This window comes from Oryza glaberrima, chromosome 6 (assembly GCF_000147395.1).
Source record: "Oryza glaberrima chromosome 6, OglaRS2, whole genome shotgun sequence".
Classification (NCBI taxonomy): domain Eukaryota; kingdom Viridiplantae; phylum Streptophyta; class Magnoliopsida; order Poales; family Poaceae; genus Oryza; species Oryza glaberrima.
The window spans coordinates 11764268-11779819 of NC_068331.1; the positions used below are offsets into that span (position 1 = coordinate 11764268).

The following is a 15552-nucleotide window of genomic DNA, read 5'->3' on the forward strand; positions in this document are numbered from 1 at the left end:
TTTTCTGCTTTATTTGATCTATATAGAGGCATATACTTTATAATATTAGGTAGAAAGTATATATGCCTCATACATTTTAAGATATCACCTATGTGAGAACAGAAGGAGCATATATCACGATGAAGATAAATTGTAACATGATCCAAGTGAAGTAGCACCCCGTATAGGAATCACTACGGAAAAGCACTAAAGAGGGCAAAGATGAAGATGGTGCCCATCCATATGCTGATGTTGTTGGTGGCCACGGCGTTCTCCTGGTGGGGCACCCGTCGGAAGAACATCACCAGGTCCACGGCAACGCTGAAGAAGGCGAACTAAATGTATATACCTAGCAAAGTTTAAAAATAAAATAAAAAAACATTTATAAATATGATTTGTGAAATTATGCAATTAGTTTGATATCTCCGGAATGGCGAGGTATTTCTAAAATGGTAAGAAGGCATATACCTCTTCAAGAAGAGGACAAAACCTAAAAACATCATATTCTTTTTATATTATACTCCCTCCTTCCCTAAATGTTTGACGCCGTTGACTTTTTAAAACATGTTTGACCGTTCGTCTTATTCAAAAACTTTTGTGAAATATATAAAACTATATGTATACATAAAAGTATATTTAACAATAAATTAAATGATACGAAAAGAATTAATAATTACTTAAATTTTTTGAATAAGACGAACGGTCAAACATATTTTAAAAAGTCAACGGCATCAAACATTTTGGAATGGAGGGAGTACTAATTAAGTACCTCCCCAAGATGATGTCCTTTAGATTGCTACTTGTTACGTTGAATATTATAATTGAATATGATAGGTAACACTTCAGAATCATTTGTTCTGTTTGTCCTTATTATTTGTCGGCGAATTAATCAAACCAAGAATAAAAACTCCAAAATTTTTAGTCTATCCTTATTACTTTCTAGTAGAGTGGTAAGTGAGTTGTGACACCTTTTTCCTCAACTACTTTTTTTTAAAAGCCAATGGAAGATGTTGAATCTGTGGGATCATGCTCTCCATGCAATTCCATGATACACAATGAGTCATTTGTGCACACTGAAGATCAGACCCAACATTTCCAGGGAAGCCCAGAACTGAAGACTTCAAGAGGAAAGATGACAATGGCACTACTTCTTGGTAAAAATTTAATCCCCACAATCTCATCCCAACTCTCTCTCTTTTTTCGTGGTTAATAGTGTTTGATTTACTAATAGTCCAGTATTTATACCAATATAATGTGGAGAACAATCTATCATTTTATACAATACTAGTCATAGGACCGTGCCTTGCAAACGGATGTGATATGGTGAATGTGGTTTAATTTTTTTTCTCTTCTCCCATATTTTTCTCTCAATTGGTTAGTTTTTTCCAGTGTTTCTTATGGATAGAATGGGAATAAGGATGACTGTGCTTTTAAGATATATAGTAGAGATAAACTAACCAGTGTTGAACAACACTGCAATGCAAAATGGGGGCATATATAGTGGTTTGATCCAAAAGAAATTAAAATATTTATTTTACCTCAGTGATTAAGCAGTTCTACTTGACGATGCAGTGAGCTATGTGTTGGCCAACTTTGCATTTTTTGGCGTCGCCGTGGGCCTGGTGGTGTTCCTCAGGCAGGTGCTCCACCAGGAGAACGCCGAGGCCGCCAATAGAGTCAGCATGTGGATGGGCACCGTCTACATCTTCTCCCTCTTCTGTGCTTTCCTGAGTGACTCCTATATGGGGCGCTACATCACTTGCATCATGTTCCAATTCATCTTCATCGTGGTATGTAATCCTTCTCTTGTCAAACAGGTGATATCCTGAAAAATATGCAGTCAGATATCAGGATAAACTCAGCAGTAGTATAAAATATAACAACATAAATACTGTGTCAACATTTTAAACAATCTTAATTATGTAAAAAACAGAGCATATGTGCAATTTTGATTTCAGACGACTGAAAATAGCAAAACTGAATTATAAGTTTAAAGTTATTATAAGGTTAAGAGTGTCAGCAGTTGATGCATGAGACAAGTTTAATTTCTTGTGTGTTTTGGCATGCAGGGGTTGATGCTCCTGTCGCTGTTGTCGTGGTTCTTGCTGGTGGAGCCGCCGGGGTGCGGCGACGGCGGCGGGCTCAGGCAGTGCGCGGCGCCGTCCCGGCGTGGCGTCGCGGTGTTCTACCTGTCCATCTACATGGCGGCGTTCGGGAACGGCGGGTACCAGCCGTCGGTGGCGACGTTCGGCGCCGACCAGTTCGACCACGCCGACCCCGGCGAGCGGCGGCGCAAGCAGGCCTTCTTCTGCCTCTTCTACCTCTCGCTCAACGTCGGTTCCCTCTTCTCCAACTTCGTCCTGGTGTTCTTCGAGGACAGGGGCCGGTGGGTTGCCGGCTTCTGGGTCTCCACCGCCGCCGCCGCGCTCGCGCTCGCGCTCTTTCTCCTCGGCACGCCGCGCTACCGCCGGGTCCGACCTGCCGGCAACCCGCTCACCCGCATCGCCCAGGTGTTCGTCGCCGCGTACCGCAAGCGGCACATCGTGCCGCCGCCCGGCGACCACCTCCACGAGGTCGATGGCGAGGGCTCGGCGATCCGTGGCGTCGGGAAGCTCGCCCACAGCGACCAGCTCAGGTTTCTTGACAAGGCGGCGACGGCGACGGAGGAGGACTACCACGACGGGAACGCCAAGAACCCGTGGAGACTGTGCACGGTGACGCAGGTGGAAGAGGCCAAGTGCGTGGTGAGCATGGTGCCCATCTGGATCTGCAGCATCGTCTACTCCGTGGAGTTCACCCAGATGTCGTCCTTGTTCGTGGAGCAAGGCGCGGCCATGGACACCGACATCCTGGGCCTGTTCAACGCGCCGGCCGCGTCCATGTCGGTGTTCGACGTCGCCGGCGTGCTCGCCACACTCGCCTTCTCCCACTACGTCCTGGTGCCCGCGGCGGCGAGGCTGACCAAGAACCCGCGCGGCGTCGGCGAGCTCAAGCGCATGGGCGCGGGCCTCGTGATCGCGCTGCTCGGCATGGTCGCCGCGGCGGTCGTCGAGGTCCACCGCCGCCGCCGATCCGGCGCCGGCGGCCGCGCCATGAGCGTGCTGTGGCAGGCGCCGCAGTACGCGGTGATGGGCGCGTCGGAGGTGTTCGTGTACGTGGGGCAGCTGGAGTTCTTCAACGTGCAGTCGCCGGAGGGGGTGAAGAGCCTGGGGAGCTCGCTGTGCATGGCGTCCATCTCGCTGGGGAACTACGCCAGCATGGTGATGGTGAGCGCCATCAGCGGCGTCGCCTCGCGGCGGCGGACCGGCGGAGGGACGGCGGGGTGGATCCTGGCCGAGCTCGACCGCGGCCACCTCGACCGCTTCTTCATCACCCTCGCCGTGCTGTCCGCCGTGGACCTCGTCGTGTTCATCGTGTTCGCGCGGTTGTTCAAGGGCATCGAGCCGGAGGTGGAGGGGATCAGCTCCAGTCCACAGGATGACCACATATATATAGTCTAGCTAGATACATCTGATATATATATATATATGTAATTATCATGAAATGCAGTAACCACCTGCTGTTAAATTCAGTTGTTTGCATTGGTGCTGTTCGACAGACGTTTGTACTCCGCCTTTATTTAAGAACGTGCACCAAACATGTTTTTTCTTTTAATGTGATGTTCGATTGATCCTCAAGAAGTGAGATTGGAGGGGATTTATTACAACCTTTAGTGGTGCGGAATTCCTCAATCCTCTCCAAACCGAACAAACAATCTCCTGGCATGTATAACCAGGCATGTTTCTGTTTAGGCTGAAGTTTTGGTGTAAAACAGTTTAGAGTAATAATTTGAGCCTGGTTGGACAAGAGGTATTTGTCATCATAATATATTTTATGTCTCTTTAAAGAAAATCTATGCTACCAATTTGTTTTATATTTTTTTAACTATTTAAGAAGCGCGTGGACAAAATGGGTGTGTACGCAGCTAGGTGAAAACAAATTGTCTCTGGTTGAACCGTTAGAAAATTCTATGGTACTATATTTACCTGGTATATCTTATAGAAGACAGGCTAGATATTAAAATCTCGTTACTGACCATTTTTTTTCTAAAGCAATGGTACCTCGTGAAATGGCATTATTTAAAAAGAAAAAACAATGGGATCTAGCATATAGTGCATGGGACGGTGAAGAATTTGCTTGATTCCTATCTCCCCTAGATAGATCAATCCTTGAAAGGAGAAACGAAGAGGAACTTATATGCATGCTGAAAAATCACCGTAGTAACGAAACAAAGACCAAGCAATCATTCTAGAAAGATTTGGACATGAATGCAGTTGAATGTACATGTGACTTTTGAGGTTAAAAAAGACATAAAAAGTGAGAAAGATACCCAAAGGTCTGCAAAAACTTGAAAGAATTTTACTTAATAATTTGTGACTTTTTTATGCGTGCTAAATGATCTCGTCATCTGAAGTAATATATAGAAACTATAAAAAGGTAAATAAATAGGTAATACTTTAGGATCTCACCATAGTCTGTAGTCAGCGAAACATACAAGCTTTTAGTGCATATCTACGCAGCGGAGTATCCAAAAATTTCTCAGAACCATGGCAGGCTTCACTAGTATGAGTAGCAGCTAGCATCGTTGGGCACCAACAGCAGAATGAGTCCGCCCTAGCCAGCTCTCGTTGTGCACCAGGCAACCTGGCTGGGCAACGAGAGCTATGCTAGTTGTTCTATATAAGATAGAAATATGTAGAATAAGATTGGTGGTGTCGCAATGAGAGGCATCGCTTTATATAGCGGTGCAGGTAAGGACCACTTCCGAGAGCATGTTATTACCCATGTACCTTATGCGTGCACACAAGAAAAGGTTAATGGAAATACGTGGAAATACGTGGAAAGGGAATGCGTGCACACTAGATAAGCTTATAAGTACGTGGAAAGGGAACAACTTTTATAGAACCGGTGTTGTCGCTACTCGAACGGTTTTACATATGGCAAAGCATTTATGGTATTATTACAAAAGTGAGATGGTAGAAATTTTCTTTATAGAAAGTGTTGCCCTTTAATGTCGTTTGATATAGGTACGAATAAAACATTAAAGGTTTCATCATGAAAGCAAATTAAAGGGACTCCTTTCTTGTGATTGTCGTTAACTGAATCTGTTGCGAGTAAAATAAAAGTTCTTATGTTATTAGTATGGAGAGGATGGAACAAAGGCACATTCTAAACAATGTGAGAGCCCCCGGTTTTGAACACTAGAAACCTTATGTGTTCACAATACCATTTCATGGATTTGTAGATGGTACACACATGATAAAATTGCATATCACATAGCTAACATCATTATAAAGGTCAAATAATACATTAATAATACAAGGATTGCATGAGTGGGACCAAAATAAACTAAGCATGGTACAATACCAAATACCGAAAGATCTAGACAAAGTAGCGGAAGTGAAGGTACGACGGTCCATCTTATTCCAAAGGTAGCTACTGGAAAACCTAGCTAGGTCCTACATTGTTTTCTCCATCTCATCATTGGCGTAGCATTCATAAGGTCATCTCCGAGACCTCCTTCTAAAAGAGTTAATTAAGCACGTGTGAGTACCAACTGTACTTAGCAAGCTAGTACTACATAATACATTAGTGCACACAGGGTTCAACCCTTCAAGGATGGCTAGGTTTATTCGCATAAAATTAGATTTCACAAAGCTATGAATTTGACACTTATAACTGAAAACAACGTTAAGTTGAAGTAGTAGTTAATCAATGAGGGTTCATCTACCTCCCCAAGCCCCGCTTGGTTCGGTTTACCCTTGCGTCCAATTTTTCACATTTTCACCGCACATCGGGAAGGGTCACACATTCTCTCCAATCCTATTCTAAGCAGGTTTAAAATTTATGAGGCTAGTCAAGAGTATGGCTATTTGAATGGATTTATTTTACTCACACCGTAGTGGATGCATGCTTTTAATCCCGCACTCCGTGATGCACCCAACACATAAGACTTGTCATGACCTGGTTTTTTGGTTCCCCTTGCATTGCATTCCCCAATGACTATAACCCTCATGCACCCCAAGCGAGCCACCCTACCTCGAGGAGCTAGCAGTGAGAGGAGTACTAGCCTTTTCAAAGTATCTAGGCGGTTACATTATATATAGAATTAAGGGGCATTTTATGTTTCGACATCATTAATCACCACAAACATTTCGATACAACATCACAAGAATTCGGGTGCAGAACCAACCATGACTGGGATACCGCCCCACTTGGATTACCTAATTTACCGTATCTATACCCATTCGAGAAATACAGTCATACTCTGTTTCTTTCCTGCATAGCTTCTTGACTTGGTCCTTAACTGACCAAGGTCAATGGCTTGCCGTTTCATAGAATCACCCATATTCTATCCGTGTCGCCCCAGTCGAAATTATTTTGTTTTGTTAATTTTTTTGGTTTTCAACAAAAGGTTTTGAGTTGCGGATTGCGCTCATGTCTCCACCCGCTTTCCAATAATCACTCCCATCAAGTGATCACCACCATCACATCCATAACACAAGCAGGGGTGTACAAACTTCTAAGCAGGCAATGGTAAGGAGTGTCAATATTTGACCATGCATTATAATAGACTCAGGCAACAAGGAATACTGGCAAAAATTTCAAAGATGGTTTTAGCATACAATTTTATTTGCAATCAACACATTTATCAAAATAGTATCAACATGCTAAAACTGGGGAGCGTAGTGACTTGTCCTGCTCAGTGAGGTGTGTTTGACATGGGGTAGCGAGGCGTGAGTGCGGAGGGCAGAGGAAAAGGGAAAAATATAGGAAGAATGCACTGGGCAGCTCGGGTTTTTTAGGCGGCGACGATCGTCCTCGCTGGCTTGGAGGAGAAGGCGAGGTCGCGGCACTTGATGTGAGCCTGGAGCACGCGGATCGCATGGACATGCGTCTCCAGGTGGCTGGGCGCTCGCCCTTAGTGCACTGGACCGGGTCCAATGGCGGCACGACACGGATGTCGGGGCAAAAAAGGCGGGGCCGCAAGCGATGTGGTGATTTGTGGTAGTTTGGGTGGTGTCGGACGATCGTTGTGTGGCGCTGCTCAGAAGTATGGATGACGCAGATGGTTGGTGGGTAGCGCGTCCACTTGACGCGTGAAAATCCGGCGAGGACGGTAGATGCAACGTCTGTCTCTTGTTGCAGCGCGGCACGACAGGGAGTGGCACCTCGGGTCTGTGCGGTGCGCATGACAAGCGGGAGCAGTGCACAGGAAGGCGATGCACGAGACATTTTCGTCCATGCCATGGATATCACGTTACGGCATCACTTAGCACAGGCACCATGCACGGCGCGACGCATTGGAGGAGCAAAGGATGGACATGGTGACGTCTCGAATAGGGTTCGAGGAGCGGCTTGATGTTTTTCATCGGCGACAAGGCGCGGTTGGTTGGGCGGGCTGCGACAACAAGCTTGTTGGCGATAGGGAGTGCCTTGGACTCCGTTGGATGGCGGCGACCAGCTTCACATGCGGGGAAAAAGGGGATCAAGCCCCAGGGTCGGCGAGTCGGCTCGGTATTTGTCTAGGCAGTCCACCTAGGATGGGGAGGGAAGGCAGGTTGGGTCGGGCTAGCCCGGCTGGTGTGGGGCGGGGGAGGTGGGGAAAGAGGAAAAGAGAAGTTGAGGGACCCGTGTTGTCACGACCGGAAATAACCCAACAGGTTTTTCTTACGTGCGTGCATTATTCCTCGTCCCAGGAGATGAGGTACACAAAAGTTGATACATATCAGAGTTTAACAAGCAGAAGCGTAAATAGTATTTTTATTACATGGGCAACCAAAGAACCAACACTCACAGATAAACGAAGAAGCACGGAAGACTAGGGTGAATACCACAGGCACTTGACGGCAGGCACGAGCTAGACACCGAAGCCATCCTCTTCCAAGAACTCCTTTTCTGGGTTGGAGAAAAAATTGAGCAAGATCACCATACTCAACAAGTCACACCAACAAATGCACAATAAATGTAAGGGGAACAAAGATAGACTAATAAGGGATTAGGTTTTGCAGTAAAACAACATTTTAAACCACTTATTAGTTGCTCAAAGCCATTTGGTAAATTCGAACTAGGTCTACACGGTATTATAATTATCCGCAGCCGTGAACCCACACGAACCTATCTTAACCCAAGGCCTACGAAGAGTCGGACTAAACTGGCAGCCTTAAAGCGGGCCCCAGCTCGTCCAAGCCAACCCAAGCCAACCATTCTAGGTTTTAGTTGATTGACATTTTTTTTAGAGTGAAACCACTAACTTGGGTATATTGCCCATAACCGAGGGTGCGGCTATTCGAATAGATTATACTCTGATCAGATGTGTACATCTTTACCCACAGGACACGTCTTCCTTACGTGTGTCCACACGCCACATACCAGCACGATATATGGATGGAGGGTTTGACATAGTTCTTCACTCATCCTAGCCCTGAACAAAAGTACCGACTCAACGCCCGCCTACGGCTGGGGTTCTAGGGACAAACAGGTTATGGTTGAGCCCTATGGCATCAGAAGATCTCTCAGGAGTGATCACCCTAATGCCTGTCCTGTGCCACGACATCTCGACTACCGGACACCCACTCATGTAGCCTTCATTTGCCTCGAAGATATCTATTACCCGACATCATCCTTCTCTATATTTGTCCTTTGTAAACAATATATATTTGTGAGGGAGTCATAACTTGTAATATTATGAACACTAGACACATGTACATATGCTATGTAATTATATATATCGATTTTTCTAATAGTGTTCGTATAATTTATATGTGACTGCTAGAGAGCGTAATATTATGCATATGACGATTCAAAAGCACAACGAGTGACCAACGGTTACATAGCACAAGAAGCATAACGAGCACAACAAGCGCGTAATATTATGCATATGACGATTCAAAAGCACACAAAAAGATAGAGCGCGTATCTTTCCAAATGGCTAGCATGTGATCCCGTACGGTCGGCCTAGCATATACTTACCAAGATTATAGATTATCTCGTGCGGTCGATATATCCAAACCGTTATCCCGTGCGGTCCTCTCGATTATCCTGTACGGTCCACGTAACCCGACCGCACGAGATAATAGATTATCCCATGCGGTTGGGCCACCCGCATGAGAAAATGTTGATTTTCGCAGACAGGTAAAGTGCCGACGGGCGGGACCTCCGTACGAAAAAAAATCTATTTTAACCGCACGGAAAAATCGAATAGTTGATTTGTAAGATTCTTCCCTAAGTTATCTTTAGTAGTGGTTGATTTGTAAAATTCTTCCATAAGTTTTGTTTATAATTATGACTAGTGGATAATGAGGTGTACTGATTATTTTTGGGGGAATAATGCCTGCCTGCCTTATTTTTATTGGGGCACACTATAGATGATTATAAGGCCTGCCCGGCCGGCACGACTATAGATGACCATAAGGCCTGCCTGGCACGGCAGGGTCGCCACTTCGTGCCGGGCCGTGCCGTGCCAGCCCATGGGCTAGACCAGCGACCACCGGCCCAGGCACGACCACTAGCGATCGAGCCATGCCGTGCCGGCCTGAAAGCACGGATGGCTCATCGTACGCTTTGAAATAAGTCTATTTCCCCACCCACCCACCTACTTTTGCTTCCTCGTGCCTTACATATGGTTGAAATTAAGCCTGTTATGCATCCCCATACTCTCGTACCGGGCCTGGCCAGGCCGGGCTGGCCGAGCGTGCTAGTAGGAAAGCCCAGGAACGGCCCGGCGGTCGGGCTAGGCCTGGACGGACCCAACCACCAGTCGGGCCGTGCCGTGCTTGGAACGGACCAAAATGCCGTGCCTTGGCCGGGCCATCAGGCCTCGAGCGGCCATCTATAGGGCACATGATGAAGTTTACAAGTGATACTGAATAAGAGTATACCCGTCATCAATATGCACATTGCAAGCGATCGACGTGAGTTCATACATACTAGTGATTACTGGTACAAAGCTAGCGCGCGGCGTCATGCGGGTAGCTAGTGCGTGCAGCTAGTTCAAGCCGGTCATGAGCGCGCGCGGCCGCCAGCCACTATGGCACGCACGCACGCACGCGTGCCTCGCTAGCTAGTAGCTTAGCTACCCCGTGGCGGTGGTAAAGGTGTGCTTGCCGGACTTCTCGTCAGCGTGGCCCTCCTTCTCGACGCGCTCGTCGGACTCCGCCTCCAGCTTCCTGTCCTCCTTCCGCTCCTCTGCCTCCCGCTTCTTCATCGGGTCCCCCGTCGTCGCCTTCTCCACCTGCAATTTGGCCGGTCATGATCGATCAGACACCAGCGATGCCAGCGACAAGAAACGAGAATTGAGTACGTACGTACCTTCTCGCCGGCGGTGGCCTTGGCCTTGTGGACGCCGGCCTTGGCGGAGGATGCCGCGTCCTCGGCCTTGGCTTTCATGGTCGCCATCCTCTCCCAAGTCCCAACTAGTCTTTAACACACTCTGCTCTGCAGCTAACTCTGTCTGATCTGCTCGATCGGTGTAAGCTAGCTCTTGCGCTGCCTGCGGCCTCATCGTCGTTTCGATTTATATGCACAAGATAAAGCGGCGAACGATCGATGCGTGCGTGCGTGCGTGTGACACGGACGTGTCGCTTGCTGAGGCCGCCGTGAGCGAAGGCGGGGGAATCTCTGGATGCGTCGTGGCACGTCGGCTGTGCAGAGAATGGACGCGTGTTTGTCTTTGTCCACGTCAAAAGAGTTGCTAAGCTCGAACAACATTTCCATCGGAATTACTTGCTTGCCGGGCCTCAACAGATGAGTTCGGTAGCTGCCACGTTCACTCACGTGCTTGCTTTAAGTGGTTTACGAATACTTAATGTTTATGGTAAAGTTATATGAAAATTTTAAAAATTTTGACCATTAATAATTCGTTTTAAGTTTGCCTTAAAAGTTACAAGTATTGTATTTTAAGCTTACTATATTTAATTGATTTATTTAAAACAAAAAATTGATTGTGAGATTTTTAGAAGTTTAATCAAATCTTATTCCATATGTTAAATATTTATAATAAAGAGTATTTTTGTTATCGTCGATTATTTGCTTCATGCCTCCCAGGTTTACTTTTGAAAAAAAGGTTTCTTTTATTGTCACTTGTTTAAACTATTTGTTAAATAATATTTGTTTAAATTATGCTATGATAAAATCGATAATCTGTGATAATGACTTGATCGACAATTAATCCAGACCAAATAAGGCTTGACTAATCCACGACAATAGCATGATCGACAATTAATTTCATTTTTGAAACAATTTTTGTCGTTCCCCTTAGTTCTCATTCAATTTTGGTAACTTTACATTTTCAAATAGAACAAGTGGAAATGTGGCATCTAGGGCCTGTTCACTTTGATGAAAAAAAAAAACCTTACCAAATTTTGACATTACCAAAATTTTGGCATAGTTGCCAAAATTTTAGCATGATTTCTTATATAGTTACCAAAATTTAGCAGCAAACTAAATGTAGCCACTTTTTTTGGCAACTTTACCAAAATTTGGTAAGGTTGAAAATGGCATCAAAGTGAACAGGCCCCTAGTTTGGTAACTTTAGAAATTGTTTTCTTAAGATAAACTTTACGTTTTGTTAGCTACCATCGAATATCCATCTTTTGGCATTGAGTTTTAGTAACATGGTACAAACTAGACAAGCTCAAATATACTATAAGTTCATTTTTTTTCTGGAGAATTAAATACAATTCAATTTCATATAGATATATCTCAAGTGCCACGAGTCTACAACATCATCATTCTGGTCAGGAAAAAGTCCACTTTGACTCCCTTAAATATCGGCCGAATCTAATTCGTACCCCTTAACATGAAAACCGGATAAGATGGCTCCCCGAACTATTGAAACCGGTGCAATTTGACTACCTGGGTGGTTTTGCAAGCGGTTTTGGCTGATGTGACACCTACATGGCGGTGTTGACCCGGTCTTCATACCACATGTCGTCGACGTGTCGCTTATGTGGAATTAGAGTAAAATCAAAAAACAAAAATTTGTAGGACCAACATGTCATCCACACACACAATTAAAAAAAAGTGGGACCCACCGACATGTGGGCCCCACATGTCATCCTCCCTCTCCTTCCCTTCTTCCTCCTCCCTCCTTCTTTCTCCCTTATCTCTCTTTTTCTCCCCCGGTCTCTTTTTTCACCTTGCCTGGAGCGGTGGTGGGGAGCAGCACTGGCGACGGTGGGGAGCGGTGTTGGTAATAGCGGTAGGGAGCGGCAGCGACCTGGCTGCTCTACCGCTGCCGCCTTGGCTCCGTCGAGTTCTTCCCACAAGACATCGACACCGTGGAGCAGCTGTATGTCTTCTAAGAAGTCGCCATCCAAGAAGCTGACCAAATCGCCAGGGGCACTCGATGGGAATCCGCGCGCCTCGCACCGACGCGGATTCGCCTCGCCTCGCCCCCCTCCCCCCGGCGCCTCCCCCCGGGCGCCGCCGCCGATCCGCATCGAGACCACGCCGCCGTGCCGTCGCTCCGCCTCATGGCTAGGTCGCCGCCGCTCCGTTGGAGGCCGGTCCACCGCCACGCGTCTGTTGGTATTTCTTAACGACATTGCTAGAAATATAATTCCCATCAATAGCGCAGAAATACTCCCGGTATATTATGGTTACAGAGTTCATCCGCAAGCGGACGGATATATCATTGTAGCATTTTACCCGAGAGTATCACTACTACAAAAATCGTTTTTCTGTACAAGGAAGTCGGTAGGTTCCATGCGGGCCGCTTGTGGCGGCGCCTGCAAAAACTGCCCCCCGGGGGGCAGGTCGATTAGCCGCATGCGATAATAGGTCTATTTTCGCATGCGGCCGTCTTAAGGGGCCGCATGTATTAGAGCATGCGGCTCCTTAAGACGGCCGCATGCGAAAATAGGCCCATTATCGCATGCGGCTGTCCTAAGCAGCCGCATGCGATAATTGATCTTCTCATGCGGCTGGCTTAAGGGACCGCATGCGATGATCGGCCATATATGCTCCTCCAGGCCCGAGCTTGACCATTTGAAAACGAAGCTTTCTCTCTCCTAAAGCAAACACCAATTAGGGGGGGGAGGTTTTCAACTCGAAATTTTTGCTTGAACTCTATACGAAAGGTGAAGAACTCTCTATCCTCCTTCATTTGGCTCCATTTTTGTTATATTTCGTTGGTGGAAAGTGGAGTTTTTTTAATATTTTGACAAGGTTTGTTCTAACTATTTTTTGCAAAATCTAGCTTCAAAATATATGTTTTGATGGGCAAATTTTGCATGTAATCACTTGTACATACTAGTTACATGTATTGTTAGTAATTTTTTTTGGGAGACAAATGCATTTAAACTTTTGTATGAAATACCTGCGGTCTATTTTTTTTATCTGTAACTTTTTTGCCTTTATATAATTAGATAGATCGGTCGTCATGGATGTATGAGATGCGGAGAACGCAGCCGATATTTATTAAGGAAGCATCTAAATTTATTGATCAGGCTAAGGCGCATGCTTTGAGGGAGAATATGACAAAGATCTTTTGTCCGTGCCATCATTGCAAGAATCAGAAATTGTTGGTAGATCCTGGTGAAATATTGGGTCACATAATGGAGTACGGATTCACCGCCAACTACAAGGTTTGGACCTATCACGGGGAATTCGCCAATCCGGAAGATGACGATGAAGAGTTAAGTTTCGAGATGAATGAGGCAGAGAATTTTATAATCGAAGACATGTCGCGTGAAAGAATGGATGTCGATGTTTCCACCGATAGTGATGATTTCGATGGTGGTTTTGATTTAGAGGATATGCTACGCCATGTTGAACCAGAGGTGCTAGCAGGCAGGTCACGAGGATTGGAGAATTGGCAGGCATTAGAGAAGGCATCGAAGGATCTTCTTTAGGATGAAACGAAGGGAGGTGATAAGGATTTCACAGTCTTGCGTTCAGTGCTTGAACTTCTGAGATTGAAGGCTAAATATGGATGGTCGGACACAAGTTTTAATGATCTGATGAGTTTGTTGCGTGTGTTGCTTCCTAAGCCTAACTTTGTACCATCGAACACGTATCAAGCGAAGAAACTCATATGTCCTTTATCTCTTGGTGTAGAAAAGATTCATGCTTGTAAGAATCACTGCATATTATACCGTAAAGAAAATGCGGACTTGGAATGTTGCCCAACGTGTGGCACAAGTCGGTATAAAACGGGGAATGGGCCCGTAGATTCAAAGTGTACCGATCCAGATTCTGATAAGGGTAAGCGCGGGAAGATTCCTTCAATGGTGATGTGGTACCTACCAATTAAGGACTGCCTGAAGCGTCTGTACTCAAACCCGACTGATGCTGAGTTGATGAGATGGCATCAAGAGAGCCGGAAAATAGATGGTATGATTCGACATCCCGCCGACGCTCGCCAGTGGAAGACATTTGATGCAAAACACCCAGAATTTGCTAAGAATCCTAGGAATGTAAGGTTTGCGTTGAGCACTGATGGAATGAACCCGTTTGGTGACTTAAGCAGCTCGCACAACACATGGCCAGTCCTTCTCACAATGTATAATCTTCCAACATGGATATGTCAGAAACGAAAGTACATTCTTCTCACTATCCTCATACAAGGTCCAAACCAACCTGGAATCGACATAGATGTTTTCCTTGAGCCTTTGATGGAGGACATGGAGGAGCTTTGGAAAGAGGGGTTACGACTATATTATGAGTTTAAGCGGGAGCACTTCAATCTACGTGCGATGCATATTCGTTACCATCAATGACCTACCTGCAAACTTTTCATTATCTAGACAGATTAAAGGGAAGACTGGATGTTTGATATGTTTGGAGAAAACTTCGTACAAATACCTGACGTCGTTTGTGAAGACAGTGTACATGCGACATCGACGGTTCCTACCACAAAGACATAGGTACCGTAAGATGGCTAGATTGTTCGATAATACAGTGGAGAATGACACTGCCCCAGTAGCAAGAGGTGGTACATACGTGTATGAGATAACAAAGAAGATTAAGGTTGTATATGGAAAGGGAAAGAAGAAGACAGTAAAGAGGAAGAAAGCTGATGGTGACAACGGTACTGCCTCACCTTTCAAGAAGCACTCAATTTTCTTTAAATACTTAGATTACTGGAAGGACCTAGAGATTCGACATGCAATTGATGTTATGCACCTCGAGAAGAACGTGTTTGATAGCACCGTAGGCACATTGCTGGACATCCCGAGTAAAACGAAGGATGGATTGAAGTCACGTAACGACCTTGTAGATTTATCCATACGGCATGACCTTCACCCAGTAGTGCTGCCAAATGGGAAGACCAAGATTCCTCCTGCTTGTTACTCGTTGACACTTGAAGAGAAAAAAGCCTTCTGTAAATGTTTACAAGGGGTTAGAGTGCCTACTGGTTTCGCATCGAACATCAGGAAGCTAGTATCAATGAAGGATTTGACCATTTCGGGATACAATGCGCATGACTGTCATAGGTTGCTAACGGTATTCCTACCAATTGCTATAAGGGCAGTCAAACCAGTCCATACAAAGGTGGTTATAACAAAGTTGTGCTACTTTTTCAATCGA

The 15552-nt window shown here is 45.6% G+C and overlaps 2 protein-coding genes across 2 annotated transcripts; one reads left to right on the forward strand and one right to left on the reverse strand.

Moving 5' to 3' along the window:
* The first annotated feature begins 201 nt into the window (after positions 1-201).
* Positions 202-3479, forward strand: LOC127776909 (protein NRT1/ PTR FAMILY 7.1-like). Its single transcript, XM_052303473.1, has 4 exons — positions 202-287; positions 1059-1120; positions 1552-1769; positions 2049-3479. The coding sequence occupies exons 1-4, from the start codon at positions 202-204 to the stop codon at positions 3477-3479; spliced, it is 1797 nt and encodes a 598-aa protein (XP_052159433.1).
* A 6388-nt stretch (positions 3480-9867) lies between these two features.
* LOC127777763 (protein LE25-like) lies at positions 9868-10527 on the reverse strand. The gene is made up of 2 exons (XM_052304382.1): positions 10330-10527; positions 9868-10252 (listed from the first exon to the last, which is right to left on the reverse strand). Exons 1-2 carry the CDS (start codon positions 10414-10416, stop codon positions 10094-10096), a joined length of 246 nt encoding a protein of 81 aa, XP_052160342.1. The 5' UTR covers positions 10417-10527; the 3' UTR covers positions 9868-10093.
* Positions 10528-15552: the final 5025 nt, after the last annotated feature.